The sequence below is a fragment of the Schistocerca piceifrons genome, chromosome 9 (genome assembly GCF_021461385.2).
Source record: "Schistocerca piceifrons isolate TAMUIC-IGC-003096 chromosome 9, iqSchPice1.1, whole genome shotgun sequence".
Taxonomy (NCBI): domain Eukaryota; kingdom Metazoa; phylum Arthropoda; class Insecta; order Orthoptera; family Acrididae; genus Schistocerca; species Schistocerca piceifrons.
This window is the reverse complement of record NC_060146.1, coordinates 160,835,726-160,849,659: the sequence shown is the minus strand read 5'-3', so window position 1 is coordinate 160,849,659 and position 13,934 is coordinate 160,835,726. Positions and strand designations below refer to the sequence as shown.

The window sequence follows — 13,934 nt, the reverse complement described above, 5'->3', positions numbered from 1 at the left end:
TTATGGATCATATGTTGAAAACAATAGTCTGGCTGGGTGAGATTATGATATGTGAACACAAAATAAGCAGTCTTGCATATGCGGATGACTTAGTTGTGATGGCAGATTCGATTGAAAGTTTGCAAAGTAATATTTCAGAGCTAGATTAGAAATGTAAGGACTATGGTATGAAGATTAGCATCTCCAAAACGAAAGTAATGTCAGTGGGAAAGAAATATAAACGGATTGAGCGCCCAATAGGAGGAACAAAGTTAGAACAGGTGGACGGTTTCAAGTACTTAGGAAGCATATTCTCACAGGATGGCAACATAGTGAAAGAACTGGAAGCGAGGTGTAGCAAAGCTAATGGAGTGAGCGCTCAGCCACGATCTACTCTCTTCTGCAAGAAGGAAGTCAGTACCAAGACTAAGTTATCTGTGCACCGTTCAATCTTTCGGCCAACTTTGATGTATGGGAGCGAAAGCTGGGTGGATTCAGGTTACTTCATCAATAAGGTTGAGGTTACGGATATGAAAGTAGCTAGGATGATTGCAGGTACTAGTAGATGGGAACAATGGCAGGAGGGTGTCCACAATGAGGAAATCAAAGAAAAACTGGGAATGAACTCTATAGATGTAGCAGTCAGGGCGAACAGGCTTAGATGGTGGGGTCATGTTACACACATGGGAGAAGCAAGGTTACCCAAGAGACTCATGGGTTCAGCAGTAGAGGGTAGGAGGAGTCGGGGTAGACCAAGGAGAAGGTACTTGGATTCGGTTAAGAATGATTTTGAAGTAATAGGTTTAACATCAGAAGAGGCACCAATGTTAGCACTGAATAGGGGATCATGGAGGAATTTTATAAGGGGGGCTATGGTCCAGACTGAACGCTGGAAGGCATAATCAGTCTTAAATGATGATGATGATGATTAAACAACAGGAACTTTCACTTTTGTTCTATGATAATAAAAAATGCCCATTTATGTTTAGGTTTATTGTCAATAAAGAAGTACATTATTGCTGGGTGTGGCACTGTTGTAGTCAGTCTGTTCCGAAACCTCTGTTAGAGTGAATCTACATACTTCATCGAGAGTGTAGTGTGCGTTATTTGCTTTGTTCTGTGTGTAATTTGTAATTAATTTAGAGAGATTAACTCGAGAGCAATAACATGGATGACCAGTGCTCTGTTGTACAGATAGCAAGTGAAGTGTGACACACAACAGTTTACGGTTCAGTTTCAAAAAACTTGAAAAATGTCAATGACTTTGATGAAGTTAGACAAACTTTATTTAAATTTACAGCAAGTTCTTCTGTAACATCAGTGTGCGAGTATCATGAGAAGAAATATATTCTGAAGTACATCCACATTTTTGGAAGAAAGTGCTGTCATCCACTCATAAAAAGCCTATTACTAAAGGTTTGAGGGAATTAAATTTGAACATCTGTCCTTGTTATGTGAGAGTGAAACAGCTTTCCAAGTGAAACGTAATGTAATTCCTGGAAATTCCGTCTGCCCAAATTGTTACTCAAAAATATTTATTGTGACTCCAGAACCAAAATCACATAACCTTGTTAATAACATTTATATTCCTAATGAGGAAGCTATTGGAAAAAAAATTAAATAAATAAAATGCAGCTACTGAAAATAAGGTACAAAAAATTTCAGTCAGACAAAATTCGATAAGACTTGGAATCATACTTTAATAATACAGATACCAACATTATTTCTAAAGAAGAAGAAAACCTACCACCAGCATCATCTGACACTGAATATTTGAGCTTAATAGACAAATTAAAAATAAAATTTCAGTGACATCTAAAGAGGAAAAAGTTAGGATGTTAAGTTTGCTCCCTGACTCATGGTCAAGAGAAAAAATAATTCATGAATTCAACGTTTCTCATCGTTTGGTTAAACTAATCTTAAAATTAGTGAAAGAGCAAGGCATTCTTCCAGTTTTAGGAAAGAAGGAAGTAGTAGGTATAAATGAAGAAGCAACTGTGTCTTTTTTTGAAGATGATGAAAACATTAGAATGTCCCCAGGTTGGAAAGATAGCAAAATGAGTTGTTATAAATGGAGTTAAAGTAACAAAGCAGAAACGACTAGTGCTGCCAAATTTAACTGAACTTTATGTAACTTTCAAAAATTCTCATCTTGAATGGAAACTTTTGTGATCTCTGCCCTAAGTGGTGTATTTTGGCTGGATCCTCCAGGACACACTCCGTATGTGTTTGTTTATATCATCAAAATGTCAAACTGATGATTGCGGGTGCAAAACTCAGTGATCTTAACTACAAAGAGTTACTAGATTTAATGGTCTGTGACACTAACAGTTATGACTGCATGATGAGTTTGTGTAATAAATGCCCTGATAAGGAAACCGTTATTGAATTGAATCATGAATATGATGAGGAAATGCCAGACAGTATTAGCTTCAAACAGTGGTCACAACTGACAGGACAGAAAAGATAACAATGGTTAAATCTCAGGAGGAGTACTTGGAATCTCTGATAACTTACAAAAACTCAAACATCACCACTACGTTTCTAAAGCCCAAAGTTAAGTTTTTGAAGGACAAAAACGCACAGCTTGGTGAAACTGGACGCAGAGTGCTAGCTGATTTTGCAGAAAACTTAACATTTGCGATTCAGGATGCAAAACGAGGGTACCACTGGGTCAATGACCAGGTAATAGTGCTTCCATTTATTCTCTACTTTAAAAATGAGAAAGATAAAGTTTGCAGTTCTTCAATTTGCATTCTAAGCAACTACCTGAAGCACAACACTTTGGCTGTACATGTGTTTCAAAAGTACGTTTTCCCAAGGTTGAGAGAAGCTGATATACTTTTCAGTCACTATAAGAACAAAAAGAATTTTTCAAATCTGTGCAAACACAAAGTAGACTTTGGGTTGGAGGCTGAATGGCAATTTGTTGCATCTTGCCATGGTAAAAATGTATGTGATGGAGTAGGAGGTACAACAGAACATGAAGTAAGTAAAGCCAGCCTACAAATACCAACCACAGACCAAATTCTCACAGTACAGGACATGTATGTCTTTTGCAAGGGTAATATTAAAGGCATTACCTATTTTCTGATCAAGAACGAAAAAGTGCTTCTGCATATGAAAACAACACTTCAAACCAGATTTGAAAACTGTATAGTAATAAAACGAACAATGCATTTCCACAAATTCCTTGGCATTGCAGAAAACTTTGTTCGATGCCATGTAACTTCAGAAACCGAAATTTATGAGGATCATTGCGTCAGTAAAATTACATCTCTGTCTTTAACGATGAATGACATAGTGGCATGTGTGAATGATGGGCAGTGGTGGCCTGCAGCGGTTGAAAGAATAACTTTGAAAAACAATGCTGTTTTTGTGCATTTTTACCAAGCTGCTGGCCCAGGAACATCATTCAAGAAACTGACTAGTGATGAAGTTTGGATACCAATGAAAAGTGTGTTTAGGAAAATTTCAATGCTTGAATTTACCACAGTAACTGGGAGGCCTTATTCTGTATCACAGCTTTCTGAAGAAATAAGTGTTCTTAACGTTCAGCACCAGGTTTAGGAACAGTCACATGTTGAAGGATGTTAATTTATTTTAATTATGTCAAAATAATATAAATGTTAAATTCAGTGACATTTCCACTTTTTGTATATAATTCAGTACCTTACTTCAATAGTAATTGATTATATTCCCCCAATATCACACATGACTAGGCAACAGCCATAAGATCAGTTGTAGAGTAATGTGAATTAAATTCTCTCCTGATTTTCAAAAATTCATATCTTTGTTCACAGTCAGATATTTTTACAGTACGTTGCAATCATATAGGTGTACAAACTGTGCAAAAATCATATTTTTATAATCAGCAAAATAACTGATGGTGGTCGAAGTAGAGAGGATATAAAATGTAGACTGGCAATGGGAAGGAAAGCGTTTCTGAAATAGAGAAATTTGATAACATCGAGTATAAATTTAAGAGTCAGGAAGTTGTTTCTGAAAGTATTTGTATGGAGTGTGGCCATGTATGGAAGTGAAACATGGACGATAAATAGTTTGGACAAGAATAGAATAGGAGCTTTCGAAATGTGGTGCTACAGATGAATGCTGAAGATTAGATGGGTAGATCACAGAACTACGGAGGAGGTATTGAACAGAATTGGGGAGGAGTTTGTGGCACAACTTGACAAGAAGAAGGGAACAGTTGGTAAGATATGTTCTGAGGTATCAGGGGATCACAAATTTAGTACTGGAGGGCAGTGTGGGGGGTAAAAATCGTAGAGGGAGACCAAGAGATGAATATACTAAGCAGATTCAGAAGGATGTAGGTTGCAGTAAGTACTGGGAGATGAAGAAGCTTGCACAGGATAGAATAGCATGGACAGCTGCATCAAACCAGTCTCAGGACTGAAGACCACAACAACAACATATTCTGTCCTACCTGAGATAAACCCAAATTTCACAAAAAATGAAAATTTTCAAATTTTAAAAATTCATAAAAAATTAAGGAAACATTTGTAATTCCATTGCATGTGAGCCACTGAACTAGCCGCTCAAGACAGTTTTTTCATAAGTACTTCACATGATTGTCTATCTGTACTCCCTACAATGAATCCATAGGCACCCCAGTCTATACTCGGTAGCTTAAAGTAACATCCCATTAGCAATACATGATCTGGATATTTATGTCCTACTGACCATAAACTTTCAAAGAAAGACTCTAGAACTGTCATAGCAGAATTGGGGAGCCGGTAAAAACATTCAATAATTAACTTTGTTTTACCTAGACCTGTTATAAGCGACCAGATAACTTCACTGTCGCTCTACTTTGACTTTAACGGAAATAACATTTTTGTCAAGTGCAATGAATACTTCCCCTCCTGTGGCCTCTAATCTGCCATTCCAATGTATGTTCCATGACTCACTAAATGTCTCAGAGCTTTCCACTTCGAGTTTAAGCCAGATCTTGGTTCTGAGAATTTAAGTGAGAGATCTTTCCTGGAGAGCAATAAATTTGTGAATTTTGTCATGAACATTTCGATAATTTACCAATAAAACTTCGAAAGTCTCAGAAGTGTCTTTACTCTGAACATGGTACGACTTCCATTGCTGGGTATCAACTGGAGAGCGTTCATCAGAGTACCTCGATGTACAGCCTGGTCTACAAAACCCTCACATGCACTCCACAAGCACACTGCTACCCGAATAGCTGTTCCCTTTGCGTAGTGCACTCAATTCTTTAGCACAATATTGTGACCTTTACTGGTTCCTTTTTAGTTATCTTTGATATATTTCACACGCCTTTTTCTAAAGTTCATTTCAAGACATGTATTGTGGCCTGCGTAGCTGAGTGGCAACATGTTTGCCTACTGTGCAGCAGGCCCGGGTTAAATTCCCAGTCAGGTTGCAGATTTTCTCCGCTCATGGACTGGGTGTTGTGTTATCATAATCACCTCATCCTCACTGATGCACTTCCCCAGACAGGGCCTCCCAGTCATCAATGCCACATGATTTTTTTTTTAATGATAAATATCTTAGGGAACATGCAACATACTAACAGTACTATCATGTACATATTACATATCAGCACTGTTCTATTTTGTGATTTACGTTATTAATTACACATTGATGTATGACTAATATTATGGTTATGTACAGACACTGGCATTTTAATATGGTCCCTGCCTTTCTATTTTCACTTCCATCATTCCCGACTCTGTTAAAACTCTCACTTCCAGCAACCAATCTCTCTTCCCCTCCCCCCCTTATGTTCAATACTGTCCCTTACTGGCATAGATCTCAATCTTCTCTACCCCCCCCCCCTTTCCCAGTCATCAGCCATAGACTACTTCGTTTGCCTATTTTTCATTTAATTTGGTATTTTAAATCTGTAGCAGAATATTTTAAACATATAATATTAACATTTTATTGTTTTAATGTCCTACTATTCATGTGGCCATACACCTTATGTATTTGAAAATTCGAGTTTTGTTCTCCTTCATATTCCGCATTACCACAGCGAATTGTTAATGTTGGCTTGGTATCATTTGACAATAAATTATACAATTCTTATGGTTAGTGGTCAATGCACTAGCTCTCCGAATGCACAGTGCCACGTACATTTCCCACGTGATCTATATGTATGTTTCTTAGTGTTTCCTTTATTGTGTTATTAAAGTAGCTCATTACAACTGCATCCCTAACATGCAATGATTTATCACTTTTCATTTTGACATTTTACGTAATTTATTATTGTAATATGTGTGACACAGTGCCAACATGTTTACACTGCTGCAACCTAGTGCCAATTTTGTCTTTCTGCCCAGGCTTTATGGGAATGTGCTTGGTAGTTTGTCGTCTCATGTATGTGCACAACATGTAACACACTTGTCTTTGTGTTTCTTTTGCATTTGGGTACACTGTAATAGAGTATGTTTTGTGTTTTGTTTTATGTTGCTTAATTATTACTATCTAAAAAGTTACCATATATTTTTGTATACCAATTTCTCTGTAATATTTTTATTCTAGATTTCTGAACATAGAAATAATTCCAAAATGCACTATGAATACTTTATGATCCTCAAGGTCATTCTTCACCAGTTGTATAACTTTTATGTGACATAGCCAGTTTCACCACAGATCTAAGCTTATTTACTAGAACAGTTACTAGCTTCCTACCTATGTCACACTTTTTTTTAAGATTATCAAGTTTCTATTTACTGATTCGTAACTTGTTAGGTGTAGTAGCCAACACTTAACATCAGTGGTATAAAGTAAGTGTGAACATGAAAGTTTGGATACACACAGAAGCATCACTACTCATGGTAGTGATGGAAGGGTTGTACTCTTGCAGTCTGTCAACCTGTAAACCTACTAACCCTGTCAGTTATTAGGGAATTGCAATAATTTCCAAGTCTTTCATGTGCACATTTCAGAAACAGTTTCAATTTTCACATTTTAAAAATAAATCATAAAAGACTTTGAAATGTGTAATATGAAAAAAGTAGTGTACTGAAATTATCACAAGAGCAAACTGCAGCGAAAATACACACAGTATAAATGAATAAAGACTTAGGAACGCACATTTTTTTCCCTAAACAGTGTTACACATGATGACTATGTTCTAAACTCTTCCTATAAACTGTCAATATTTTCAGCAGTCTTGTACACTATATGCAAGAATTTAGAGTAAGGTGTGCAACTTCATGCTGCAGTATAAATTTTAGAATGAGCTTTAACACCAATATCAGGGCTGAATAATACCATAGAAGCAGACACATACTCAACAAAAATCACTTACCAACACAGCTAAACATGTTTACCCAAAGAAATATCTACAATACAAACATATTTACACATTTTATCTTGTTAAGTATTTTCCTCGAGGGGTACTAATGGCAAAATGCAGTTTAAAGCTAAATATGGGGCAATATGATCAAACAAAGAATGTAAATAATCAACATTGCACCTGTAAGAATTATACAGTATATTGTTGAGACTAAGTTTTTCGTATGTCCTATATTTCAGAACAAACAAACAAACAACAAAGCCCTAAAATCCTAACTCTCAAAATGCATTCAAATAGCAGTAAACAGTTCATTTGTGTTTCTTGGATGGAGTTCACAGCCAAATGAAACTTTTAAAAAGAGCAACAAAAAAAGAAAAACAGCCGATGCTGCAAATTTTCCTTTTATTTACTGGATGATTGGTTTCGAGTCAGGATCCTTTCTCAAATCATCCGGATACTCAGAATGGTATTTCCCAAAATATGAGATCCATGTCAAGACAACAAACATATGTATAACAAAGAGAAAAAGAACAGCTACAAAGCATACCTTGACATGATTTTTATATGTTGGGAAATACTATTTTGACTATCTGCATGATTTAAAAATGGATCCTAACCCAACACTTAGTCATCAAGTAAATAAAAGTGAAACTTGCAATTTTGGCTGTTTCTCTGTTGTATTTATTAACACGAGTTGCTGTCTTGCAGTTACTCCGGCTTGCTGGGAATTTGGTTTTTAAAAGGCATTAACACAACCTCCGACTTAAAAATTATTTATTTTTCAAATCCAATATTGTAATTTTGGTCTTCTGCCACTTTCATTCTTACGCAAAAAATTACATACTAACGCAATATGAAAATGGCAAACACATCACACATCATCACATGGCTCATTTCCTGTGTGTGTGTGTGTGTGTGTGTGTGTGTGTGTGTGTGTTTTGGAGGGCGGGGGGAAGGGGGTCGTCACATCAAACTGCCCCACATTTTCAGTATTTGATAGCAACCCAAATTTCACATGTAGAATAAACACAGAATAAGTGCAATGGTTTGGTGTTAATTTTTTAAAAAATGACAAAAACTTTACATAAGCAGAGAACATTAACTGAAGCACTTGGTGCCACTTCAGTAAGTCATCTAAACTGCCATCTGTCAGGCTAACCTAGACCATTGGCTACAATACAGATCATTATATCACTACTCCAACAATTTTGTTTTCACATTTGTAGGCTTAGCTGACTCTCGACCAGTCAGTCACCTTTCAAACATCAGCCTCGGGCTATACAACAGAGCAATCTGTCACCACATGCTAAATTCCAAAAACTTATACAGATGGAAAGGAATTGTCGTTTTTGTTCAGTTTATTTCGGACTGTGCATTTGTGAAGCCAATGCCACATTGTTATGTTATGAGACAAAGCCAATATCTGGTACTGCCAGGTTCAGTTGACCAAATGGAGATGAGCTATGTAGTAACATAGTGTCAGAAAATTTTAAATACCAAAGTGTTTAAACCAGAAATTTATACTGTGTTCCACTACAATGATGCTGAAGGCCGAAACAGCGAAAAATGGAGCCCTTCTAAAATACACTTGCTACTTTCAGTTATGAGCATTCTTTCCTTTCCCTTAAATATAAACAACTGAATACCGATAGTTAATTATGCCTGTGGCAATAATCAATTTACCATAAATAAAAATCTAAACATTAATAACAGTATCTTATATACTGAAATTGGCAAAACAAAAGTAGTTATGCAACACATGGTAGAAAAAGTTTACAGGATATCGATCATGTCATAATCACCAATACCCCTAACACACTTTAAATAACTGATCAGCTGTAAATAATCTGATCATTAAAACAGTGCATAAACATCCATTAAAACTGCAGCAGCTACTTAGAATCTCCCTCTGACAGTCTATACATCCAAGAAATATATGCTAGATTTTTAGAGTGTAACTTAAGACAAAGCATAGCAATGTAAAATGATATATCATGGAAATTTTGGTGTATACTCTCAGAACAGATATGCAGCAGAATATCACTGTGAATCATGCCAGAATAATCAAAATTACAAACAAACAGCAAAACTGCATAATTACTGTAGTATAACTGACCACATTAGTAAATTTGTTCAATGTAAACAAAAAATTTTAGCATAAGTCATTGCATACTACTGAGTCACTAAATGCTGATGACTTAATAGCTATAGAGATTACATTAACTAAAATCACACTGAGCTCTTTTCACAATCGATATTCAAAAGTGGTCTAAAGTAAAAACTGTTTACGAGAGGGGTCTTCCAAGTAACTAGTCAACTGGTTTATTAATATAAACACACGACGACAACCGAACACTGCACAGACACTAGTCTTAAACTGGTCTTCAAAATATGTATACAACCATATATTCTATGCTGGTGACCATCACATACGAATATTACAATTTCAAGTGGATATTTATAGGCTTTCACATACTGCCAACAGAACACCAAAAATTTCCAGCTGTTAGCATAGGTATATTTTGGCCCTCATAGTCTTAACACTAACCAACTGTTAATGTAAACCCATAAAACATGACTGAATTGTCAGATCTGGTTTCAGCATACACTAATATCTCACTTGAATAATGATAAAAGGCCTGCCCATTAGTTTTAATATCGAAGTTAGACCGTAAATACATGAAACAAAAACTGTAATGTCCTGGAAAGTCTCTTATTAGGGGATATCAGATTTCGGGATTGCCTTCAAACAATGCTCAAGCTACTACTAATAAGATTGATAATTCAAAAATTCAACTTCTGAACATCTTACTGCGAAGAACTTTGACTGTGTTCCAGTCACAGAAACTCGTTTTCAAACTACTACACACACAAATACACACTATCTCCATGGATACGATAGGTTATCGGCTAATAAATTTTTCAAACACAGCAAAGAAGCGGTGCGAGTACTCAGTTTAGTCTTCCGTTGACATTTTTACCCCAACAACATTTAATAAGGGTTATATGCCACTCACAATTATTACTTCAAGTTTAAACAAACTGAGAAACAGATTCTACGGCCATTTGTTACCTCCGTTAGCCGCTCGAAAAGCTTTTTTACGCCGCTGCCAACAAACCTCAGAATAAACAAACAATTTACAGTACTTACGTTCGATGAACGGAATAGTGGCTGAGACTGACTGAAAGCAATATGTATACACTTACTTATTGATACAAGTAGCTATTTTTTTTGAAACATTAAACACATATTCACGGTCCATGTAACGCTATCCGCCATTTTCCCTTCAATACACAGTATCAAAGAATTGGACGTACTTCCGGCAGGAAATATATTTAGATATTTACCTTAACAAATCGCTGTACTGAATTAGATAATTATATTTTTGAAAGACAACCTTTTTAATCTTCCAAGATTTACATACTACAACATACTACAATATTACATACAACAATTTCCTGCATTAATGACTGACGTCAGTGAATCTTTGGTTGCTATCTGCTTGATTCGTAAAAAACTTTACAAACCAATGAAAATAAATTATGCATCAGAAAAACTGAAGACAAATCATTAAAATCAATATGAAAATGGCCGATGTGAATTATGATTCTCTGATGGGAATTTAATCTGCATACACTCTCAAATGTGAATAAATTTACCCGCTTTGACACGTCTTCATTTATGAAGTTCTTTGACATTTCAAGCGCCAAATGTGTGGCATCATTTGAAAGAACATTTCAATTTGTATTTTTGTTTGGACTGGAGAATTGTCGGAACGTGAGATGTCGGAAACGCAGTCTATAGAGAACGTGTTTTACAATCGTGTGAGCGGTGAACTGCTCGATAAATATATTGGCAAATCTGTGGTTCTATTAGGAAAAGTTAGGAAGGTACTGATACCGAAGTTGTAAACGATAAGAATGTGCAGCTGGATCTTCTCTTGATTCAGTGTCGAGCAAGTGCTGATATCTTAATATACTTGTGTTTATCATACAGGTACACCCAAATGGCAGTAAATGGGAGCTGGAAACGACTGATGGAAGAGTTGTATCAATAAGTATGGGAATGCCCCTAAGTGAAGAGCTGTCAGGATTTGTAGAAGTTAGAGGAATTTGCCAGAGCCCTGCTGCTGTTTTTTGCAATTCGTATCTAACATTCCCTCCAGATATGACAGGAAACTTTGGTACGTTTTTCAAATCATTTAAAGATGCCATTGACACAAATAAGATTTAAAGCATTTATTAGCCAGCAACCTATCGTACCCATGGAGATGGAGTGTGTATGCGCTTGTGAAGTAGTAGTGTGAAAAGTGTGACTGGAACACAACATGCTCAATAATTGCGGTTTTGTTTTAGAAGTAGCTTGAGCATTGTTCGAAGGAGACTCCGAAATCGGAAATCAGCTAATAGAAGAGAGACTTTCCAGGACATCACCGTTTTTCTTTAGTAGCCATTTAGGTACGGACTGACAGGGCTGCAACGAAAATATTTGATCACTTACACAGTGATATGTCTGACAGACAGTAAAATAAACACACAAAACACATAGGTATCATAAAACAAGAACATATAATAGTTTAATTTTATCCATTGTTTTTCAGTGTTTCGTCCGCGACTGTTTTACTTTCGTAAAATGAACAACCGCCTTCAGTCACAAGTTGCGTTTATTTACTGCACATATATCCCAGTATGTACTGCTAAATTAAAGGTGTGTATACCAACTGCAACAGAAGCAGACATCATACAATGTTAAACTGTAAGTTAGTATCATATTATTAACGCTGTTAAACTTGTATCTACAGTATACCATGTTGTAACACAAAAATGTAATATCAACAGGCAAACAACTAAAAAACCTGATGTAAATCACCAAAAAGTACCTAGAGATGAGCCTCCACAGCTCTAAATGCATAGTGCAGTAAATGAACGCAACTTGTGACTGAAGGGTTTGTTCTTCATTTTACGAATGTAATATTTTTCTTTTTTTATGGATCCTAAGTGTGATACTCTCCATGGTTGTACATTTAAGTCATAAAATCGTAAAACATATTTTCATTTGGGATGTAATAACTTTGCCATTACACTTTACCTGTAAATGTACAATACACTGAGATGTAAAGACAATTGTTAGGCTCTTGTAGGTCACACTCAGTCAAACAGATAATCAGTTTGCAACACTTTAAAGTGCTTACATTAATGCACTGAAGATGTCAGATGTTATGTAATTGTTTTTATTGACAGTATGCACATGTAGTCTACTGAAACATTCATCAGTGTAGTACCAAGACTTGACTACCAATAAACATTTTAGATTCCTCTTAAAATGAACTTTATATTTGCATAATTTTTTTGTGGCTTCTGGCAAGTTATTGTCATTATTTCAGCTGTCATAATAAGTAATTTTAATGGTTTTGCTAGGTATTGCTTTCTTTTAAGTACATCATTCTGTTTGTTTCAGAAACTGATTTGTACAATGAAGCTGTAAAGCTAGTTAATACAGTACCAAATCCTTGGTTGGCAGAGAGTGGTTAGTACACAATTACTACAAATGGACTGGACAAAGGATTTCTGTAATTGTACATAAGAAGAATTTGCTTTTTGCAGTTGCTTAAAAAATGTAAATTTGAAATGCATTACACTTTTATAAATAAATGTACATCTGCATATATGTCATGCTTATTCAAACCTGTCTCAGGGTCTAACAGAATGCATTGTGTGCTATAATGTGACCTTATTTCTTATCTCTGTTTACAATTAGTGGAGGAAACAACTTACGAGCACCTGCATAGTGTGCATCAGACCTATTTATGTTGAAGGTGACATTTTTTTTCGTGTAAGCTGTTATTTATTAAGAAACCTTGATTTTTGCTTACAACGCTGTTTTTGTGTCATTGCCCAGATCAAGGTGCAATTTACCCACAGGGACAAACCTGAACCACCAATCTCACTGATAAATTATAGCAATGGAGCTGCTAGAAGCTATCAGTGTGACATCTCACTGAATTGTAACACTCTTTTTTCGCCATTAATCAAAATTAGCCCTGAGCATAAACAGATAAAGAAATAGCTCAAATGATATACAGATGCGTTGCTTCATATTAGAGAAAATATGCTCAGACTGTACAGAATATATAAAAATTCTTGAAAAACAAGAGCCTGAGCTAAATACACCTCTTATACAACTTAGTTAGAATGTAAAAGAAGTACCTAAACTGACTCTGGCATGCATATATGAATAAAATAGAAAGAAACATTCCACATGGGAAAAATATATTAAAAACAAAGATTCCATGACTTACCAAACGGGGAAAGTGCTGGTAGATAGACACAATAAAAAAAACACACACACAAAATTTCAAGCTTTCGAAACCAACGGTTGCAGTTTTGGGCAGAGATGTGAGTCGAGGCGGAAGTACAACTGCATGGTGAAAGATTGGGGCTGTACGGAGGACGTTGCAATGTTTCGTAACCAAATTGCTGAAGCGTAGCCTTCGTCTGCTCGGCAGTGTTAGTGCAGGTGTTATCATGCAGCAAGATGATTCCATCAGACAGCATTCCTGGGCATTTTGACTTGCGCGCGAGAGAGAGAGTGTATACGTGTCCTTTTTTCCCCCGTAAGGTAAGTCTTTCTGCTCCCGGGATTGGAATGACTCCTTACCCT

The 13,934-nt window shown here is 36.0% G+C and overlaps 2 protein-coding genes across 11 annotated transcripts in view; one reads left to right on the top strand and one right to left on the bottom strand.

The window, feature by feature from the left end:
- LOC124717235 (YLP motif-containing protein 1) overlaps positions 1 to 10,745 on the bottom strand; it is a 404,334-nt gene extending 393,589 nt beyond the window's left edge. For 8 of the 10 annotated variants that reach the window (XR_007005724.1, XR_007005722.1, XR_007005723.1 and 5 more), the window contains exon 1: positions 10,481 to 10,563. The gene's annotated coding sequence lies outside the window, so the exon portion shown is untranslated. Of the gene's footprint in view, positions 1 to 10,424; positions 10,564 to 10,621 lie in introns of those variants that run through there. The other 2 variants (XM_047244037.1, XM_047244036.1) reach the window with 2 other exon arrangements.
- A 222-nt stretch (positions 10,746 to 10,967) lies between these two features.
- On the top strand, positions 10,968 to 12,941 carry LOC124717220 (replication protein A 14 kDa subunit-like). Its single transcript, XM_047244008.1, has 3 exons — positions 10,968 to 11,164; positions 11,271 to 11,457; positions 12,732 to 12,941. Exons 1-3 carry the CDS (start codon positions 11,057 to 11,059, stop codon positions 12,803 to 12,805), a joined length of 369 nt encoding a protein of 122 aa, XP_047099964.1. The 5' UTR covers positions 10,968 to 11,056; the 3' UTR covers positions 12,806 to 12,941.
- Positions 12,942 to 13,934: the final 993 nt, after the last annotated feature.